The 19394-nt window shown below is 34.6% G+C and overlaps 1 protein-coding gene across 2 annotated transcripts in view; it reads left to right on the forward strand.

Moving 5' to 3' along the window:
• Window positions 1-19394, forward strand: part of Trmt6 (tRNA methyltransferase 6 non-catalytic subunit) — a 121988-nt gene that overhangs the window by 17796 nt on the left and 84798 nt on the right. For both annotated transcript variants that reach the window (XM_090399789.1, XM_090399790.1), the window contains exons 3-4: window positions 2790-2899; window positions 13816-13991. In XM_090399789.1, coding sequence (XP_090255915.1) covers window positions 2790-2899; window positions 13816-13991 — 286 coding nt within the window. The remainder of the gene's footprint in view (window positions 1-2789; window positions 2900-13815; window positions 13992-19394) is intronic.

Here is a 19394-nt window from a genome sequence, read left to right on the forward strand (position 1 = left end):
GTTATTTGCCAGTCTATCAAGTGTGGCTTCTCTAGATCCAAGAATGTCACTATTATGTGAATTCCCTTATCCAGTACATTCATCACTTATCTTAAAATGCAAGTAGATTGCTAAAGCATGACTTACCCTTCACCATTCCATGCTGATCATTGTCAAGAATACAGTCTTTCAGTTCAAACAAGTATCTCATTCTTAATCAATTTCTCTAATACATTAACTACAATTACAGATATATAGACTGGTATGTAATTGTAAATATCTTTCCTAAGACTTGTATTGAAATGTCTATATATATAAGTAGTAGATATGACAAAAACTAATTCAGTTATGTTGAGAATAAATTGTTCAATGACAAGAATTTTTGGTTTGTTTCAGGATCATTATAAGTACTTACAGTAAAGAGAAAATAGAGTAACAGTTGAAAATTACAGCTTGTGTTACAGTATGTATTAAAAACAGGTAGAGAGATCAATCTGTAACAATTAGAATTCAAAGAAAATGGCAATGAAATTAAATTGTTAAAAAAAAAATAAAATAATATTCAACGTAGTATGGGGGGTATTAAATAGGATCACTTCCCAAATCTGGGAAAGTTTTGGGAAGTGATCGTACACAGCTTTCATGTAACATTTTAGCTTTTTCCATTGTACCCTGTGACTGGTAGAAATGGCATGATTGACAAAATGTGATTTATCAGAATTGCAGAACTGGATATATTCTTGGTGCTCTTGTAAATGTACTTATGTATAGTCTGTTAATCCACCAACTACAGCCCACCGCAACTACCATCATCTACTGTCCACCACCACTGCTAGTATTTTTAAAGACAATCGCAAACATCCATGCCTAATATGGGATTCGAACCCACAGCCTGGAGAGCGAATATGCTAACCACTCGGCCAACAAGGCCGGCATCATGCAATATGCAATATTTAGCATCTTGAAAATATTATTTCAGGATGCTAAATCATTTTTATTCTGGATCTTTACAGTATGTCTTTTATCAGATCTTGTTATAATTATATTGTTGTCATGTTTAAGCAACAATAGAGCCTGAATTACAGTTTTCTTAAGGTCGATATAGGTCCTAGAGGATAATCTTTTTTGTTGATCAATAACTGAAATTTATGGATATGGCATTTCTTGATTATAAAAATTCTTTGTACAGATTCAAAGAATATTCTGTAAACCATATAAAATCTGAGGAGATAAAACTGTAGATAGCTAAACAGGAATTGTAGTAATATATTGCTTAATGAAATATAATTTTTTTGTCTTCATGAATCTGATTAATTAAGAGAGATTGACTTGCATGCACATAAATACATCTGGTTGGACACTGTATTGTATGATAGTTTTGTACACCAGATGATATCACTTATTGAGAATATAGTATTTTATTTAAAAATTATTCTGCATTGGCCATGTATCTTTTTCATTATTATGATATACATATGGGATTAGTAGATATAATAAGGATGAATAAAAGATAGTATATGTGACAGAACAATTTAGGATATGGAAATAGTATATTTTTAAATTCACCTTAAATAAATGCTTTTCTGGTAATACTTCATAGTATAACTTACAATATTTTAGTCAAGGCTGTACTTTCATTAGGATACTTATATAAGTTCATGCTGACTCACACCATTATCTACCACAGAAGTTCGACATCATCTCAACTCTTAGTCACCGAGCAAGATCTTTGTTGTCAGATGAACAAGAGCTTCAAAATGAACTCAGACACCTTCAGAATACTTTCAAAAACAATGGATACTCTAGGAGCATTATAAATAGAATACTGTTTAACCGTCACCATCAACAACACAATGAAGATACAACTAATTCCAAAGGCTGCATTTCTTTACCTTATATTAGCTCTTTATCCCCAGTTTTAGAAAAAATTTTAAGGAAATATAATATCTAGACTTTTTTTACATTACTTTACCAAAACTCCTCTCAATCTTAAGCTGTCCAAAGGAGAGACAGTAATCTCCAATATTTTGGTATCTACAGAGTCCTCTACAATTGCAGCAAACTGTACTACGGTCAAACAGAAAAATCCATTGAACTCCATCTAGAAGAGCATAAAAGAGACATTTTCTACAATAGAACTCGGGCCAGTGCCTTGTCTAGCCATATATTATTTTCGGCAAACTGTAATGAAGAAGGCCTACAACATCAAATATGCTGGCATTTAACTAACAACGCTCATAGATCTTATGACGAATTAGAGAGACGGATTCTAGAATATAAAGAAATCGTTCTTAATCCCATCCATATCAATAGCAACCTGAGCTGTAGTTTGCCAGACTCACGGCTCTGCCATTCAATACTGGCGATCATGAGACCTAACACACGTATGGTCATGTTGCTACAGCCAGAGTTCTTTCTTCCATTTAAATGTTAGCCTCTGTTGTTTTATACGTTCTGCTGTGTAGAAATCCAGTATTCGTACGGTTTTCTCTGATATTTTTTATGTCCATTTTGCTTACACCTGATGAAATCTGTTCTCAGACGAAACTAGTCATGTGTATTAATAAAGTTTTTTACTCAAAACCTCGGTTTTTAGTCATTAAATAAATTTTAATATGTTATCAAACCGAGTATACCTTCTATTTAATTTTATATATGTGTGTGTGTATATATATATATATATATATATATATATATATATCAGACCAACAATGTATGAAAGGTTGCAAAATCTTTAGCACATCACTACAGTCTGTGGGTAAAAGGACATTTCATTTTGTGTGATAATTTTTCTTTGTTTATTATTACAGAAGATAGTACAGAAATTAGAGATAACAGATCCTTAGTAGATGATGGAAAATCTCAAAAGTTGACAAAAGAGGATATAGAAGAATTTAAAGCAGAAGGAGTTTCTGGACAGGTAATCTATACTAATATAAAATTCTAATATTATCAAATGCTAATTCTGTCACTACATGTGATCCTCTGTATCTTTACCATTTCTTACTGTTTTGATTTCAGATTTGGTAAACATGCATTACTTAGATATCCCATGAAAACAAATTTTGGGGTCCACCTTTAACAGAACATTTTATTTTGAGAATAATTTATTTCTTCCATCAATAAAAACATCACCTTATAATGCATTTTTAAAAATAGTATAATTGAGTGAAATTATTATAGTGTCAGTGAGAACAAGAGTTATTTTTTTTTAATGATAATTTGATCCTTGATATAAATTCATAGCATAACATCAGAATCTTGCACTAGAGACCAAATGTATTTTTCAAGCCACTTAGGGTTTTTAATAAGCAGAGTGACTTCTGCAATGGTCTGCCTAAAGACAAACATTAGAATTCTACTAAACATAAAAAAAGTACCATTTTTTCCTGGTATCCTTTTGACAATACCCAAATTTCCAGACAGTTTGAGACCTCGCTCCTTGGAATCACCCTCACATCAAACCTCTCCTGGCACAAACATATCTCAAACATTGCATCCTCAGCCTCAAAAAAAACTAGGATTTCTCTTTCGCTCAAGATGTTACTTCACCCCCGAACAGTTATTAACATTATACAAGTCATAAATCTGCCCAACTATTGAATACTGCTCCCACATATGAGGTGGGGCCCCCAAAAGCTCTCTCAAAATGCTCGACTTGATACAGAGGAGAGCAATTAGACTTATCAATGATCCATCCCTTACCAACTCCCCCCCCCCCCCCCCACTTTCACACAGACGTATGGTCTCTGCAGTGTGTATATTCTACAATTTCATAGGAAATGCTCATCTGAAATAACATCAATAATTCCTCCACTCAGTACTAAACTCATTGGAACACATGCAGCTGCTGCACAACATCCCTTCACAATACACCTAGAAACAAACAGAACAAATTTCTTTTCCTCTTCCTTCATCGCTGTAACTGCTGCACTATGGAACAGTCTCCCACCTGCTGTGTTTTCCAAGGAATACAATTTAAAGTCATTCAAATTAAATGTAAACAAATTCGTCCTTTCCCAACCCATACACGGTACTGATGTACTATAGGTTCACCAACCAACTTCCTGTGTATGGGTCTAATATTTAAAAAAAAAAAAAAATACGTGTTTAGTAGAATTCTAATTCATAGCCTGTTGTGCCTTCTATTAGGCCAAACAGCAATGGTTTGAAGCTTTTGGTGAGAAATAAGAAAAATCCAGTACAATGATCAGAGAGTACTTAATAGGAACATTGTGATAAGAGCTGTTAAACATGGTAATGTAATTTTTTGAAATTCAAGGCTAATTGCCATTAATAAAAGTTTTAAAAAAATTTCATTTGATTATAAACTCATTCCAGTTTAAATTTAATTTTAAAATATATATATTTAAAGTCAAGTCATTTTAAACATGTTTTTGTTGCTAGATTGTGTGCAATGATAATTTGTAATATTGTTCTGTACGGAGTGTACCAAGTAAAAGTTACTTATAGGTAGTAGTAATTTCAATTTTCTCCTACTTTTTGATTATAAAGTAATGATTGATACTAGGATTCGATTACATGACTATAAGTATAATTAATACTATAGCTTTCAAAAAAAGAAGTTATACATATCAAATTATGTTCAATGGGTGGGATTAATAGCCCATGAGTGTATTTAAAATCACTGGTGGCTCACTAGTAACTTTGATCTTGTGTATTACTTAGCTGTTGAATGATATTGCAGACATACAGAATAATTATTTGTAAACAAGATAACAAACAAAACTGTATACATAAACCAATTATATAACCCAAGGGAAAGACAAAAAGACAAACATTCCCAGCATGCATTGTTTCGAGTTGCATCAGCAAGAAAAATTTTCTTACCCTTTATTATAGCCATTGCATGGTGATGGGCTACCTACCATACTAGTAATAATAATTAGAGGGATAACTTTTATGCATTTATGAATAAGTAAATCACCAATAATAATAGCATTGATTTTTTTTTTTTTTTTTTTCTGATTCGAATGATCATGCTTTATTGTTTATTATTTCATTCACATTTTTTTGATTACAAAAGCTTTTTTTTTTTCTTATTTGAATGATCATACTTTACTGCTCATTATTTTATTCATATTTTCTGATTAGAAAAGCCTTGTGTGTGTGTGTGCATGAGACTAATTTTTCTGCTTTAGATGTTGCTTCTTTTGGAATCCTCAAATGCATGGTTATAGCATTGCTTTAATATGTTCTTTCATCCATGAAGTGGAAGAAAAGCTTGGTGAAGAACAAGCTGGATTCAGGCCAAATAGAGGCTGTCAGGATCAGATCTTCACTTTATGACAAATAGTTGAGAAAGCATGGGAATATAACAAAGATCTGTATTTAAGTTTAGTCGATCTGGAAAAGGCATATGACAAGGTGCCAAGAGAGAGGCTATTCAATACGCTACAGGTCTGTATTTGAGTTGTAAGTCGGCAGTTAGAATTGAAGGAAGTACAGAAAGATGGTTTAATGTTGAATCTGGTGTGAGACAAGGATGTACATTATCCCCTCTGTTATTCATTATCTATATGGATCACATTATGAAGGAAAGTGGTATTAAACATGATACAGAATTAGAGATGTTAATGTCAGCTCTTTGCTTTATGTGGATGATGTTATACTTCTAAATAAATCCGCTACAAGTCTGCAAGATTCTCTGACTAAATTGAATAACTGTTGTAATAGATATGGTACGAAGGTCAGCATTAAAAAGACAAAGACAATGAAAATAGGTAGAATTGTTGAAAATGTCAACTGTGTGTGAATGGGGAACCTGTGGAACAAGTAAAACATTTCAGCTACTTAGGCACGATTTTAACTGAAGATGATAAATTAAATATGGAAATAGACAACAGAATTAACAAAGCTGGTATGGTAGGAAGTCAATTGAATAAATTCATATGGAATAAGAGAGAAATTAGTCGTAACACTAAATTAGCTGTATACAAGACAGTGTTCAAACCAGTTTTAACTTATGGATCTGAGAGCTGGGTCAGAAGTAAAACACTTGACCAGAGACTAGAGACCACAGATATGAGAGTCCTGAGTAAGATTAGAGGTGTGAACAGATGGCATCAATGTCAATATCATATTAAAAACGAGGATATTAGGAAAGAACTTGACATTGTCGGCATCCAGGAATGCGTTGGCAGAGCTAATCTCAAGTGGTATGGTCACACTTAAACAGAATGGGCGAGGAAAGATTAGCAAAACAAGTGATCTCTGCCAGGTTGGCAGGAAAACGACCCAGAGGAAGACCAAGATATAGGTGGATTGATATGATACAATGTGCCTTAGACGATAAAAATATAAGATCTGATAATGATAATATTGGAGTCTTGACAAGTAACAGACTGATTTGGAGGAAAATTGTAGATAGGAAGTTAGTAAAGTTGTAAATTTTTTATGTAGTGCTTTCATATCCTGTACACCCCTTGAGGATACATGCCAGGAATTTGATGATGATGATGATAAAACCACTGTATTATTATTATTCCCTTGTGGGAGGAAAGAGAAAGAAGTAAACTTGTCTTTTATTACAAAGTAATTTAATATTTTTTAGAACTTGGGGTCATTCCTGGAGGCTATGTAGGGATGTTATTAGGAAGCACATGAGGTCCAGTTCTTGTGGGGATGAGGGGGTGTTTAGAATGGGCTACGGATGTTGTGTGTGTATGTGTAAATGTTTTCAAAGAGAGCTGTGATTGGTGGCTGCTTGACTCTTTGGAGGTACATTCATAATAATAATAATAGTTACTGTATCATTATTGCCATCATTTTCTGGAAAATGTTTCAGAATTCATCAAGATGACATTATTTGTTTTCTGTTAACTTTTTTTTTCATTTTTTAAAAAATCTAATTAGTTTATTATTTCAAAATATAAGTCTTATTGTTTAATTGACCATATATTTAAAATGTACTTCTGTTCGTACAAATTGCCTACCAGTTTCGCTAGTAACTGAGTAGCTTTCTCAAGGCTTGCACAGTACAAAAAATGGTAAATGCAAAAAGGTTTAAGAATACAAAGAACCGTTAGTACCTGTTAGGTAGCTAAGGTAACATGTTCTCGTGACATATCTACTCAGTATCATGAATACGCATTACATGCAAATGCGTAATATGATTATTCACATACTGTAGCTCTGTTGAACTGAGTGAATTAATTAAATTTTTCCAAGTATCTTTCAGTATGGCACCCTGATTTCTGTTTAGTTACTGCCCGTACATAGTACAACTGCTGCTTCTTTAAATACTCAATGTCTGTAATCCTCGTCTACGCAGGGCATGGAGCTGTTATTCCAGTCTATAGTGTGGTTCAAAGTTGAAAAGTGATGTGCCAATCCAGAGGTGATCGTTCTGTTGTGATTAACAAGAAGTCTGTCCAATGTAGGAAAGACCGCACGTGCAAGGAATATTATACACACCTGGATATTTATAAAATGGAACGCTGTCTTTGGGAGATCTTAGAAACTGTCTTAAGTTATTTGTTGGTTTAAATACAACCCTGATGTTATGGGTCTTTAACAATCTCGCAATTTTTGTGGAAGTTGAACCTATAAAGGGGATGACTGCTGTTGAAATTTGCTGGGAGATTGTTCTTTGTTGTTGGTTATCTTTGTATAGAAATTTGTTGATGATGTTTCGAGGATAACCATTTTGTGATAGTGTTGTAGCTATTTGAGACAGCTCTGCTTGAACTTCTTCCTCGTCAGAGATAAATTTTCTAGCTCGATTTCTCAACATGTGGATGATGCTATGTTTCTGTGACCTATGATGGTTTGAAGAGTAATGTAGATATCGTCCGGTGTCCGTTGGTTTTTTGTAAATTGACAGTTTGATACTGTTACCTTGTCTTTTTACTAGTAAGTCCAAGAAGTGTAGCTGTTTGTTATTTTCTACTTATAGAGTAAATTTTATTTTATTGTGGAGTGCATTGATTCTATTAACAATCATATGTAGGTTTTCTAAGTTGTTAGTTAACAACAAGCTTTACAAACAATTAGAAGGCCTAGCCATGGGTAGCCCTCTGTCGCCACCATGTGCAGACTTTTCATGGAGAAATTTGAAGATGAAATCTTTACCAGCATTACTCCTAAACCTTCTATATGGTGGAGATATGTGGATGATATCTTCATCATATGGAAGGACAACTTAGAATGTTAATCACAACAGAATGATCACCTCCTGGTTGGCACATCACTTTTCAACTTCGAACCACACTATAGACTGGAATAACAGCTCCATGCCCTACATAGACGAGGATTACAGACATCGAGTATTTAAAGAAGCAGCAGTTGTACTCGTACGGGCAGTAACCTAAACAGAAATCAGGGTGCCATACTGAAAGATACTTGGAAAAATTTAATTAATTCACTCAGTTCAACAGAGCTACAGTATGTGAATAATCATATTACGCATTTGCATGTAACGCGTATTCATGATACTGAGTAGATATGTCACGAGAACATGTTACCTTAGCTACCTAACAGGTACTAATGGTTCTTTGTATTCTTAAACCTTTTTGCATTTACCATTTTTTGTACTGCGCAAGCCTTGAGAAAGCTAGTCAGTTACTAGCGAAACCGGTAGGCAGTTTGTACGAACAGAAGTACGTTTTAAATATATGGTCAATTAAACGATGTCTTATATTTTGTAACATTTTATGACCAAAAACATGTACAATTTAAATAGTTTATTATTTGTTAGATCTCATTTGAATAAGTTTTACTTTTTTGGTTTCTAAGGCAGTCCTAAGTATCAAGTGTTTCTATTTTTAGATGCATTTCACACGTGTAAGATTTGTTTTATCAATCCATCTATCTTTTTGCTATTCTTGCTTTCTCTAGACAGATGTTATTGAATGACATGTAAGATATTTTCAAATCTTTGCTGCTCAGATTTTGTTTCTGTTGGACCATTTACAGTGACAGAAAATATCCTGGTGTGATGGAGAATAATAATATTTTGTATCTCTTTGTTTTATGGCTGAAGAAATTTTTAATGAAATTTGAATTTCACAATGTCTACTAAAATTTGTTCTTACAACTCAGATTTAGTTTCAGCTGTGTAATTTTTATTGCCAATATATTAGCAGAATGATGTGGAATCATAATGATAATTGTATTTTGACCAGACTGAATTTGGTGTACTATACTTGGTATATATAGTAAATGTTAAGAGAGCAAAGTTGTCCTATCTTATATATTATTTTTGTAGAAGGAATGGATACAAGTTTTTGAATGTGTGGAGTGAGTTTGAGGAAAGAATGGATTTATATAAGAGGGATGGCCTCTTATATGAATGCATTTGGAATCAGGAGTCTTCAAAAATTATTAATTGGTATGAGACTTAGTACAGAGAGTCAGGGAAACTAAATTATGATGGGAGGAATTGTTTTGTCTTGAAAAGGCTAAGAAATGTTTATTGTAAAATATTCAGGTCACAACTTTAATACAACTTAAGCAGAGAATATGGAACGTTGGCAACAGAATAAGTGTAAGCAGTTTGTAAATGCAAATCAATTTAAAATTTAGGAATAGTATAAAATTGTATAAAGAGCTGTTAAAAATAATCTGTATTAAGTGAGGGCCAGATGTAAAGATCAGTGTAAGTTGGCAAATCCACTTAAGAACCCTGTCTCTTGTACTAAAATAGCTAAGCCTGTGAGTCAGAGTTCAAGGGTCACCTTTGCCGTCCTGTATTATGCATAAGAAGGGAGAGAAAGAAGTACTGGAAAGAAAAACCAAAGCGCCTTCCAGGAAGAGAAATCAGGTACACGTGCGACTAAATAGAGGGAGCTAAGGAGATTGACGTAAACACATGTGACCGTGTTGGCGCGCATCACGAAGATCGAGAAATACCGAGAGGAGAAAATTAAACAAAAAGGCCATGCAAGCACGATTCCAGGCCTTTTTTCTTGGATTCCTGGTTCCAGATCTGGCAGACAGTGGTCGAGTTTGCCATCGGAGAAGTTCCTGGCTAGTTGTGGAGGGCATTTGGTTCATCTGTCGCAACGTTAGGAATGGGCCAGGCTATATCCTTGGACTAGGATGGCTGTGCGTTGTCGTGCGACGGAGGAACCAAGTGGATGCCGTCCGGTCAAGGCGATGTTACCGTGCCACCTCCAATCTTTCCCGCTGAGATTCCACTCGTACGGTCCGACTGGAGATATCCTCATAGGAAACTAAAACAGAAGGCCTTGACAACCAGACAAGGCAGGAAGAAGGTCAAGGAAATTAAGATCAGAGATGGTAAGGTAGACCTTTGAATTCATATTTCCAGCTATAGAAGAGTGTGATCCCCTAAGAGAGTATTTTGTAATGGACTAAAATTAAGGAACTGTAAGAATAGCCTATGACTTAGTACGGGCCAAGATTGTGTTAAGATTTGTTTGCCCTACGAGGCTGAGAATATCTCTGAACAAGCTAAACTTAATGTATGGAGTATGTTATTGTGTTAATTTATGACCACGTGTATTAGGATGGTATGATATTAGCCTATGAATTTATGCTGAAGATGCTTGTAATAGTGGTCAATGCAAGTTTGTATGCGTGTCTAGTGTATTAAAATTTGAGCCTTTGATTTACCTTGAGAGCATTCCTAATAATATGTCTATAATGTATATTTGCATAATTCCTCAAGCTTATTAAAATGTTTCATTCAAGTACCTGCCTGATCTGCTTTTGTTTTATGAATTCAAAACAACCGCTCATAAAATGCTAACGAACTAAGCAGGTTAAACCCTTGTATATAAACTCCTAAAGCGAGCCACGACTGTGAGGAAGAAATAAGAAAATGGAGGGCCAAGATTAAATTCGATCTAATTTTCATGTATCACTCTGAGAGGGTTGTCCTGGGTAAGAATTCCGTCTGTCCAAGGTATTAGCTGGCGCAGTGAAAAAAATAAATTTTGTTAATACTTATCGGGTGAACTCTATTAGATTGTTGTGTGATTAGATAAACTATAAGATATAAAGAGGCCAATGAGACTGCAAAGAACTAATGGAAGGAATACTTGGTAGGAGATAAACGTTTTATTTGCATGTGTGAGAGAATTAAGATAGCTGTGAAAATATTAATAAGTAAATATTTTATTAAGGGTATATAGTAGAAAAAAGGGGAGAAAGAACATTATATCAAGCGACTTAGATGAATAGAGATAAATAAGTAAGAATAAAGTAATATATTAGATGAAATTAAAGATAAAGACTAGCAGCGTAAGATATAGAAAAGAAATAAAAGAAAAAGTAAGGACATAACAGAATGGTGAGAATCTGTGTGTAAGAGCGACAATGTCATGTAATTATGTTAATGATGGGAAGGGGTATTATCATGGAAATGATTATGAGGAGGGAACGATTTTGTTTTGTCCAGTTTAGACCTATCAAGCATGTGTAAAGATGTTTGCATAAATAAGACACTAGATAAGAACAGAGATCTGCAAGTTGTCCAATTGCATCATACAGACTACAGACAAGAGTATACAAAAAGCATGCAGGTAGCCTATTATATGTATACACTAATTCTAGGAGTATTAGAAACAAAGGGTAGAGTTTGCTGCCTTGGTCAATACTTTGGGACCTCAGATTTTAGGCATTAGTGAGACCTGGCTATCAAATGCAGACACACTAGCTGGTATCGAGTATAAAGGGTACGGTATCCTTAGGAAGGATAGACAGGAGAGGAGCTGTGTGATGCTAATGATATTGGATGACTTGAATCCTGGTAGTGTTGAGACCTGTGACTGCAATACTAGTAACAGCTTTTCATGTGACAGTGAGTTTGAAGCCAAGATCAAACACATAGTAGAGTGTGGTTACAGACCAAGTGGAACATTTGCTAGTGAGGAAGAAATGCATCACTAAATAAGGACAATGGGTGCAAAAGATTATTCAAACATTGATTGGGTAGCAGTAAACTCTCATGAGAAGAATGAAACTGAATTTATTGAGCATTTGTGAGAGAACTTTCTAAAAATACTGTACCCCTTTACACTCAACACCAGTCGAGAATTTGTAGACTGCAGACACCAGCAAACAGGAGAATGGGGATTGATATGATTGAGACTTGAATGCTTCTGAAAGAGTCATTCAGTAGATGAAAATTTTCATTTTATGAGGGGTAGGGAAAGGACTAGAGGGCATCCTTGGAAGTTGAGAATGAATACCATCAAAAAGGGTGTGAGAGCTAGATGTTTTTCTCATAGAGTGATACATGATTGGAATTAATTACCATTGGAAATTGTGTGTGCAAGTAGTATGAATAAATTCAAGAACAGGGATGACAGACTGTTGAAAGTAGCATTATGGGATACTAAGGCAATTGATGTGAAGGCATTAATCTCTATATACAAGTAGCAGGAACTTCATGCGCAAACATTGTTTGCTTACACTTGGAGAATGGATTAAACAAAGAATATAATTTCTTAGCATTTTTAATTTATATGACAGTTGTTATGGGTAGTATTGCTGTCTCCCTTGATGAGTTCCTGACTCCTTGGAGGTCTCTCTCTCGTAATAGTAATATAACCTTAACATGTGACTACTTTTTTAGAATTTTGGAATGTATTTAAATTATTTAAATCTGTATTCTTCCTTTTATTTTAAACATATGTATGTGTATGTATATATGTGTGTGTCAGTGGTGTCACTTGCCCATTTCAGTTGGGTGTGCTATCGTGTAGCTTATGCAACCTGCATTACAAAATTAAAGTCAGTTTGACTGTATGATTGCATTTTTATTGATATATGAAAGTTTTAAGAGTGCATAGTGCAACAGTGCTCATCTTAATTGTAGGATGTATGTATGACAGGTAATATCAATATTTCTTTGTTTGTCAATGAGAGTGTCAATTCTTTGTTTTCCAAACATCTTAAGATTTAAAAATGACAGAACATGTGATTGGGAGTGTGCATGTTTTTGCATTGCTGTGGCTAAATAAATAAGATCATCCTATCCATACTTATTCCAAATGCCTTTCTTTCTGAAGAATAATAAACAAGGCCAACAAAAGAAGTCTTGACTGCACTTCACATCCAGTTAGCCATTCTACTGTATCGTATTGCAAAATAGAGAAGTATTTCATACTCAGTTTTTGTATCTTTGTGCTTTCTCAGCAGATTTGGAAGAGAAGGACAATCATACAATCCACAAATGCTCTGGCAGAAAATGGGACATTCAGTAGATCATCAGCACTGTTTCCCCATTGTAAATATGAGCAAAAAGTTATAAATTATATATAGAAAATTCTATATTGAAAACATGTCTATATCAGTGTCCTAAACGTGTCAGCTTATGCTTCATGCAAAACAGATGAAACTCAGAAAACAAAAACAGCAACTCGTGATAAATGACAACATTCAGTTAAATTGGTTGACACAATAACCAGTCACAGCCACTGATTTCTGGGTGCTATTGATTCAGCGCACACCCTGCCTTGCCTTCTGGGTGGTTTAAAACCACTGTAATGTTAAGAATTTGACCCGATGTGCCATTTGTATTGCTGTTCAAAGGGCTCAAAGGCGTCCATATTTGTGACCGCACACACCTGGGCTATTAACACGAATGTATGCAGTGTTTGCACATCAAAAAGTGTCCTATTCATGAAGCATTAGTATATTGTGTTTAATTTTAGGAATCACATGAAGCCAGGAAACAATTAGGGGACTGTCTTTAACAGGAATAAAAGTAAAAATATAATATTGGTGCTATTCCGTGGGTGTGCAAGGTGCACACCCTGAATATGTGTACTGATATATGTATATATTTATATGTATTCAACTCATGGTTATTATTGCTAAAAATTGAAATTTTTTATTCCTTAGCAAATTATTGAAAGTCTAATAGAAAACAGTACAACATTCAAAGAGAAAAGTCATTATTCTCAAGTGAAATATCTCAAAAAAAAACAACAGAAGTATATGAATTTTATACGTATATTTCAGCCTACTGCCCGGTTATTGGTAGAGATGTATTATTCACAGGGACCAACAAAGATATGGTAAGATGTTATTTAGTTTAACTCACTAAAGTAATTATATAACTGATGTGTTCATCAATTATAAGGTTAACTTAATATAAATCTTCAGGCTAAGTAGTTAAACAATTTATAAAAGTTGTTACAAACATAATTCTTATAGCAAGCACTGGTATAATAAAACATTCACTTATTCTCTTTCTTGAAGAAACAAAAATATAAACATTTTGCAGTTAACAGTTTAAGTCATCCCATTTACAACACCTGTGGTCGTGATCTCCCCCACTTCTTTGCTATTTCATTTTGCCTGGTGGTAAGGCTTATACATTGGTTATTCATGACTGTATTTTTAAGGAAATTACAATGTATACTGATATTAATTAAAATAAATTTAATCAATACTTCCAATAGTTTGGCAATGTCAAATTACTATCATGCTGAATGGCCAAATACCACATGGAACTTATGTAAATTAAAACAAATGGGGGATAGATATGACACTGGTTATGAGAAGAAGAGGGTGGCATGGCTGTTGGAACAGATATCAGAAAGTGGTATATGGAAGAGCAGAAGCCAGGTAAAAGCTGGTGACTAGTGGTTTGCTACAATTCAGTGCTAGGACCACTACTGTAACGGTAGCTATTAATTGCTATTTATGAGCCTGCTTGATTACCGCGCTATTGTAATATCTTTATTCTAATTAGCAGTGCACGCTTTTTCTCTTGTAACCTTTCTTGCTTATTGTGGTGTGTGCTACGTTATCTACCTTTCATATTTTACTAGTCGTATGCCTATGAACACTGGAAAATTTATTTAATTGAGACTGCGCCACCAGTATATCTATATCGGCATAAGACTCAGTAAAACGACCGGTAGATTTATCTCTCTCTTACTAGCGTAAATTCCTTCAACAAAGTTTACATAAACCGTCGTGGTTCTTAAGTACTTAAACTGCACTTTTATTGTCTTAATTGTTTCCCGCTCACAATTTTTAGAAACTGTGCATTGTAAAATAAAAGATCAGGTGGCACTTTATTGACATATAATTAAAACACATTTATTTACATTAATGAGTACATTAAATTAGTGATAGGGAGGTTACTCTCTCTACCTATCCTTTAGATTTTTAGCTTAAAGAAACAAACTTTCCCTTTTCAACACTAAATGACCATACAATATAATTATTCTATTACTTCTTTGCTTATTACATCAAATTACCAGAACTAATTTACTCACAAAGAGATTATCTAGCTATGCCAAGTTATCTCACAAGTTATATTCCAATTAATAACAAATCAGAGAACTCTCTTATAGATACTTTTTATTACTATTTCTTATCAGTCCATCTATAGCATATCTCCTAGATTACAAAAGTAATGTACAACAGAAGATATAACAAACTTACAGAGGCTGTGCCACACAATCTTCCAAAGGTCTCTATGCTTTTTCTTTCATCTCGGGTCTTAGGCTTCCATCTGGAGAGTCTTGTTTCAGAGGGAGTCTCGTCAGGACATTGGTGGCTTTTGGACTGCAATTTTTCCGGAACTCAAAAAGAGCTCAGGCATTTATGTCGGCTGTTCTCTTGTCACTCCCATTCTTTTCCTCTGGCGTGGGTTCGCCGTAACGTCTGGTCCTCTCGATTCTACTTCTGGAACTTCTGCCTCTAACTGCAGACTCCGATAACGCTAACTGCTGATGACTGCACCTCTGGTTCTCTGCTGAAAACTGCCCACCCCGATGTTTGGCTCAGTCCCTTTTTATTTCGCGTTCTCGGGACCTTGCACCAAGAGATGTGCCGATTTCTTCGGGGGTTACAACCCCCGAAGAAATCGGCACATCTCCTTGGTCTTTTTTTTTAAAGCCGACCTGTTCTTTCTTCTCTTCCGTGCACTCTTTTTTTTCTTATCTTGTTAGGCAGCAGGAACTTGTCTGAACCTAGTTTTGGCTTTTAATATTTTTTTTTGAATATGGTAGGAATTGTGTCCATTGGCTAAGAAGGTTTTGTGAAGGTGGTCAAGTTCACTGGAGTGGGCACTGTTATTCAAACTAGTTAATTAGTTCATTGAGAGGGGGGAGGGATTATTATTTTTATCACACTGGGAAAAGAAAATTATCATTTCTTTTCCTAACGTGAACTGGATCTTGGGATGTTGAATGTTTAGGTGTATTAAAAATATATTGAGAGCATCTAGGTTATGCATCCAAATGAAAAACACATCACAAAGGACAGTCCTTTAGACTGTGAACTTACTGATAGACAGATCCGATCACTTCACAGACTTCTTAAAAAGATCTCTTCCTGGCCTGTTGAAGTTACTAATAAACTAAAACCATATAATTCTAGACCCCCCCCACAATATATATCATAGTAGGTTATCATAGTAGCTTAGAACTACTGTAGCATTTCCCTTTTTTAGATTTAATAATTACTCTTGTATTATTTTTCATAATTTCCAATAGTGCTTCATATTCTTTATAGGAGAGGTTACTTTTTTTGGAAGTTTTGTTTGAATTAGTACATTGGCAACATCCAGTCTGATATTGTTGGCAATGTGAACAGGAAAGCTGGGAATCCCACGTTTAATCTGAATCATAATTTCTTCTGTAGGAAGTTTTATAGTTGGGGCCAAGAGATAGTGCATCAATTACTTCTGATTTGAGGGTGAAGGAAGATAGTTTATTGCAATGTTCATTTGAAGTTGTTGAGGCTTGACAGCAGAGGTCTTTTAGAAGTTTAGCAAATTTGTTGATGTGCTGACTTTTTTAGAAATGCAGCTGATGCCTTAGAGTAGGGGTTGGCGGCGTGGGCCGCATGTGACCCAAACGTGCATTTTTGGCAACCCATAAAAGGTTGACCATACTTTACTTACATGGCATGTGGCCTGTATGTTGAATTATTTAAATAGTACATTTTATAATATGAATAATAAATTAAAATAATTTGATACCGATACTTCGTGATATCGGTGCAATGCGACATGAGTCAACTGTGTCAATCATCATGAGTGGGAATAACAAAGGCAATGACAACCGAGATTTTGGCGCACTTTTGCAGTTGCGTTCCTTGGTCCGTCTTATATATTTGTTAAAAATAATTTCAAAAATGGGTTCAAGAAACGTAAAATTGCAGATGAAGGAAGAAGATTTAATGATGAATGGAATGGCAAGTAGTTCTTTATTGAAAATTGGGGTAAGCCCTTTTGTCTTATTTGTCATAGAAGTCTTGCTGTTATGAAAGAATATAATATCAGACTCTGTTACGAGAATGAACATGAAAGCCAATACAAGGGTTTGAACTGTGAACTTAGAAAAAATCATCAATAAATTAGAAGCTTCTTTGATTGCTCAGCAAAACATATTTTAGAAGCAAAGTATTCATAATGAATCGGTTGAGTATAAGGACGTTACACAACTATCTGATAAAAAATGTATTATGTCTCTTGCATTTATGGCAGATATTACAGCGTACCTTGAACTTAATTTGAACCTGCAGGGCCAAGGTAAATTACTAGCAGAACTGTTTTCTGATATAAAAGCTTTTGAAGGTAAACTATGTCTGTTGAAGAAACATATGATGGAAGAAAATCTATATATGTTGCAAATCTGCATCTACAGTTGGATGACAAACACAAACGGAAACTTTGTTGTTATCATTGAAGATTTAAAAATGGAATTTTCAACAAGATTTGTGAAATTTTCATAAAAATAGCATCGAAATAGCCATAAAATCGACATAAATAGCATTAATGTTGACATTGATGACTTATCAAACCAACTACAAATGGAAGTTTTGAATTATAACACAATGAAACATTAAAGAATGCATTTTCGTTAGAAAATATCCAAAAATTATATCGATGCTTGCCAAAAAAATTTGAAGGATTAATTATTATTGCAAAGAAGATGATAGTCTCATTTCGAAGCACAGACATTTGTGAACAAGCATGTTTTTGCTAAGTTTTAGAAAAACTAAATGTTCTTCTCGACTGACTGATGAACAATTGCATGCTTCGATTTGAATTTGCACCTCAGGTTATAAAGTAGATATAGATAATCTGGCTAAGGTAAAACAATCACAAAAGTCACATTAAGCAGGGAGATACAGTGTATATTGTGATGCATAAACTCTATTACTTTTTGTAAGTGAAGGTTTCTGTGGTTTAGAAGTTCATAAGGCATATTCTGGTAATTGGACCACATTTTTTTTATTTTATTATTAAGCTAAAAGCACAATAAAGAAATAAAACCCGACAAGTTTCGTAAGTTATTTGACTTACATCTTCAGGGGTAAAAGATAACTGAAAGTTATCATCATCAAATTCCTGCCATGTACCTCAAGGGGTGTACAGGATATGATAGTACTACATGAAAAAAATTACATCATTATAGTTCGCCCACCGATTAGAGAACCTTCGACACTTCTGCGCATCTCAGAAAAAGGAGAATCCATTCCGATAATAGGGTAATCAGTCCGTATTGTGGGATGAGTTGTTTATTATTACTGGTCAGAAAATTAACTTCTCTTTTATGATTATTGTAGTTAACTATGTTGCTTGTATAACAGTTGGAAAATTTTACCTATAAAGCAAGTGATTTCACGTGTTGGCGACCAATTCGGACGTCCTTCATTTCTTTCTCCCCTTCAGCATGAATCAACTATTCTTGGAAAGACGGGAAGCAGGGACCTACAAACGGTGGGCGAACTATACTAACTTCCTATCTACAATTTTTCTCCAAATCAGTCTGTTACTTGTCAAGACTCCAACATTATCAGATCTTATATTTCTATCGTCTAAGGCACTTTGTACCATATCACTCCACCTATATCTTGGTCTTCCACTGGGTCGTTTTACTGCCAACCTGGCAGAGAACACTTGTTTTGCTACTCTTTCCACGCCCATTCTGTTTAAGTGACCATACCACCTGAGATTAGCTCTGCTAACACATTCCTGGATGCTGACAATGTCAAGTTCTTTCCTAATTTCCTCGTTTTTAATATGATATTGCCATTGATGCTATCTGTTTGCGCCTATAATCTTTCTCAGGACTCTCATATCTGCGGTCTCTAGTCTTTGGTCAAGTGTTTTACTTCTGACTCAGCTCTCAGATCCATAAGTTAAAACTGGTTTGAACACTATCTTGTATACAGCTAATTTAGTGTTCCGACTAATTTCTCTCTTATTCCATATGAATTTATTCAATTGACTTCCCACCATACCAGCTTTGCTGATTCTGTTGTCTATTTCTATATTTAATTTACCATCTTCACTAAAAATCGTGCCTAAGTAGCTGAAGTGTTTTACTTGTTCCACAGGTTCTCCATTCACCACACAGCTGACATTTTCAATGATTCTACCTACTTTCATTGTCTTTTTATTGCTGACCTTCATACCATACCTATTATAACAGTTATTTAATTTAGTCGGA

The sequence above is a fragment of the Typopeltis vanoorti genome, chromosome 10 (genome assembly GCF_054136105.1).
Source record: "Typopeltis vanoorti isolate ZY-2024b chromosome 10, IOZ_Tvanoo_1.0, whole genome shotgun sequence".
Taxonomy (NCBI): Eukaryota; Metazoa; Arthropoda; class Arachnida; order Uropygi; family Thelyphonidae; genus Typopeltis; species Typopeltis vanoorti.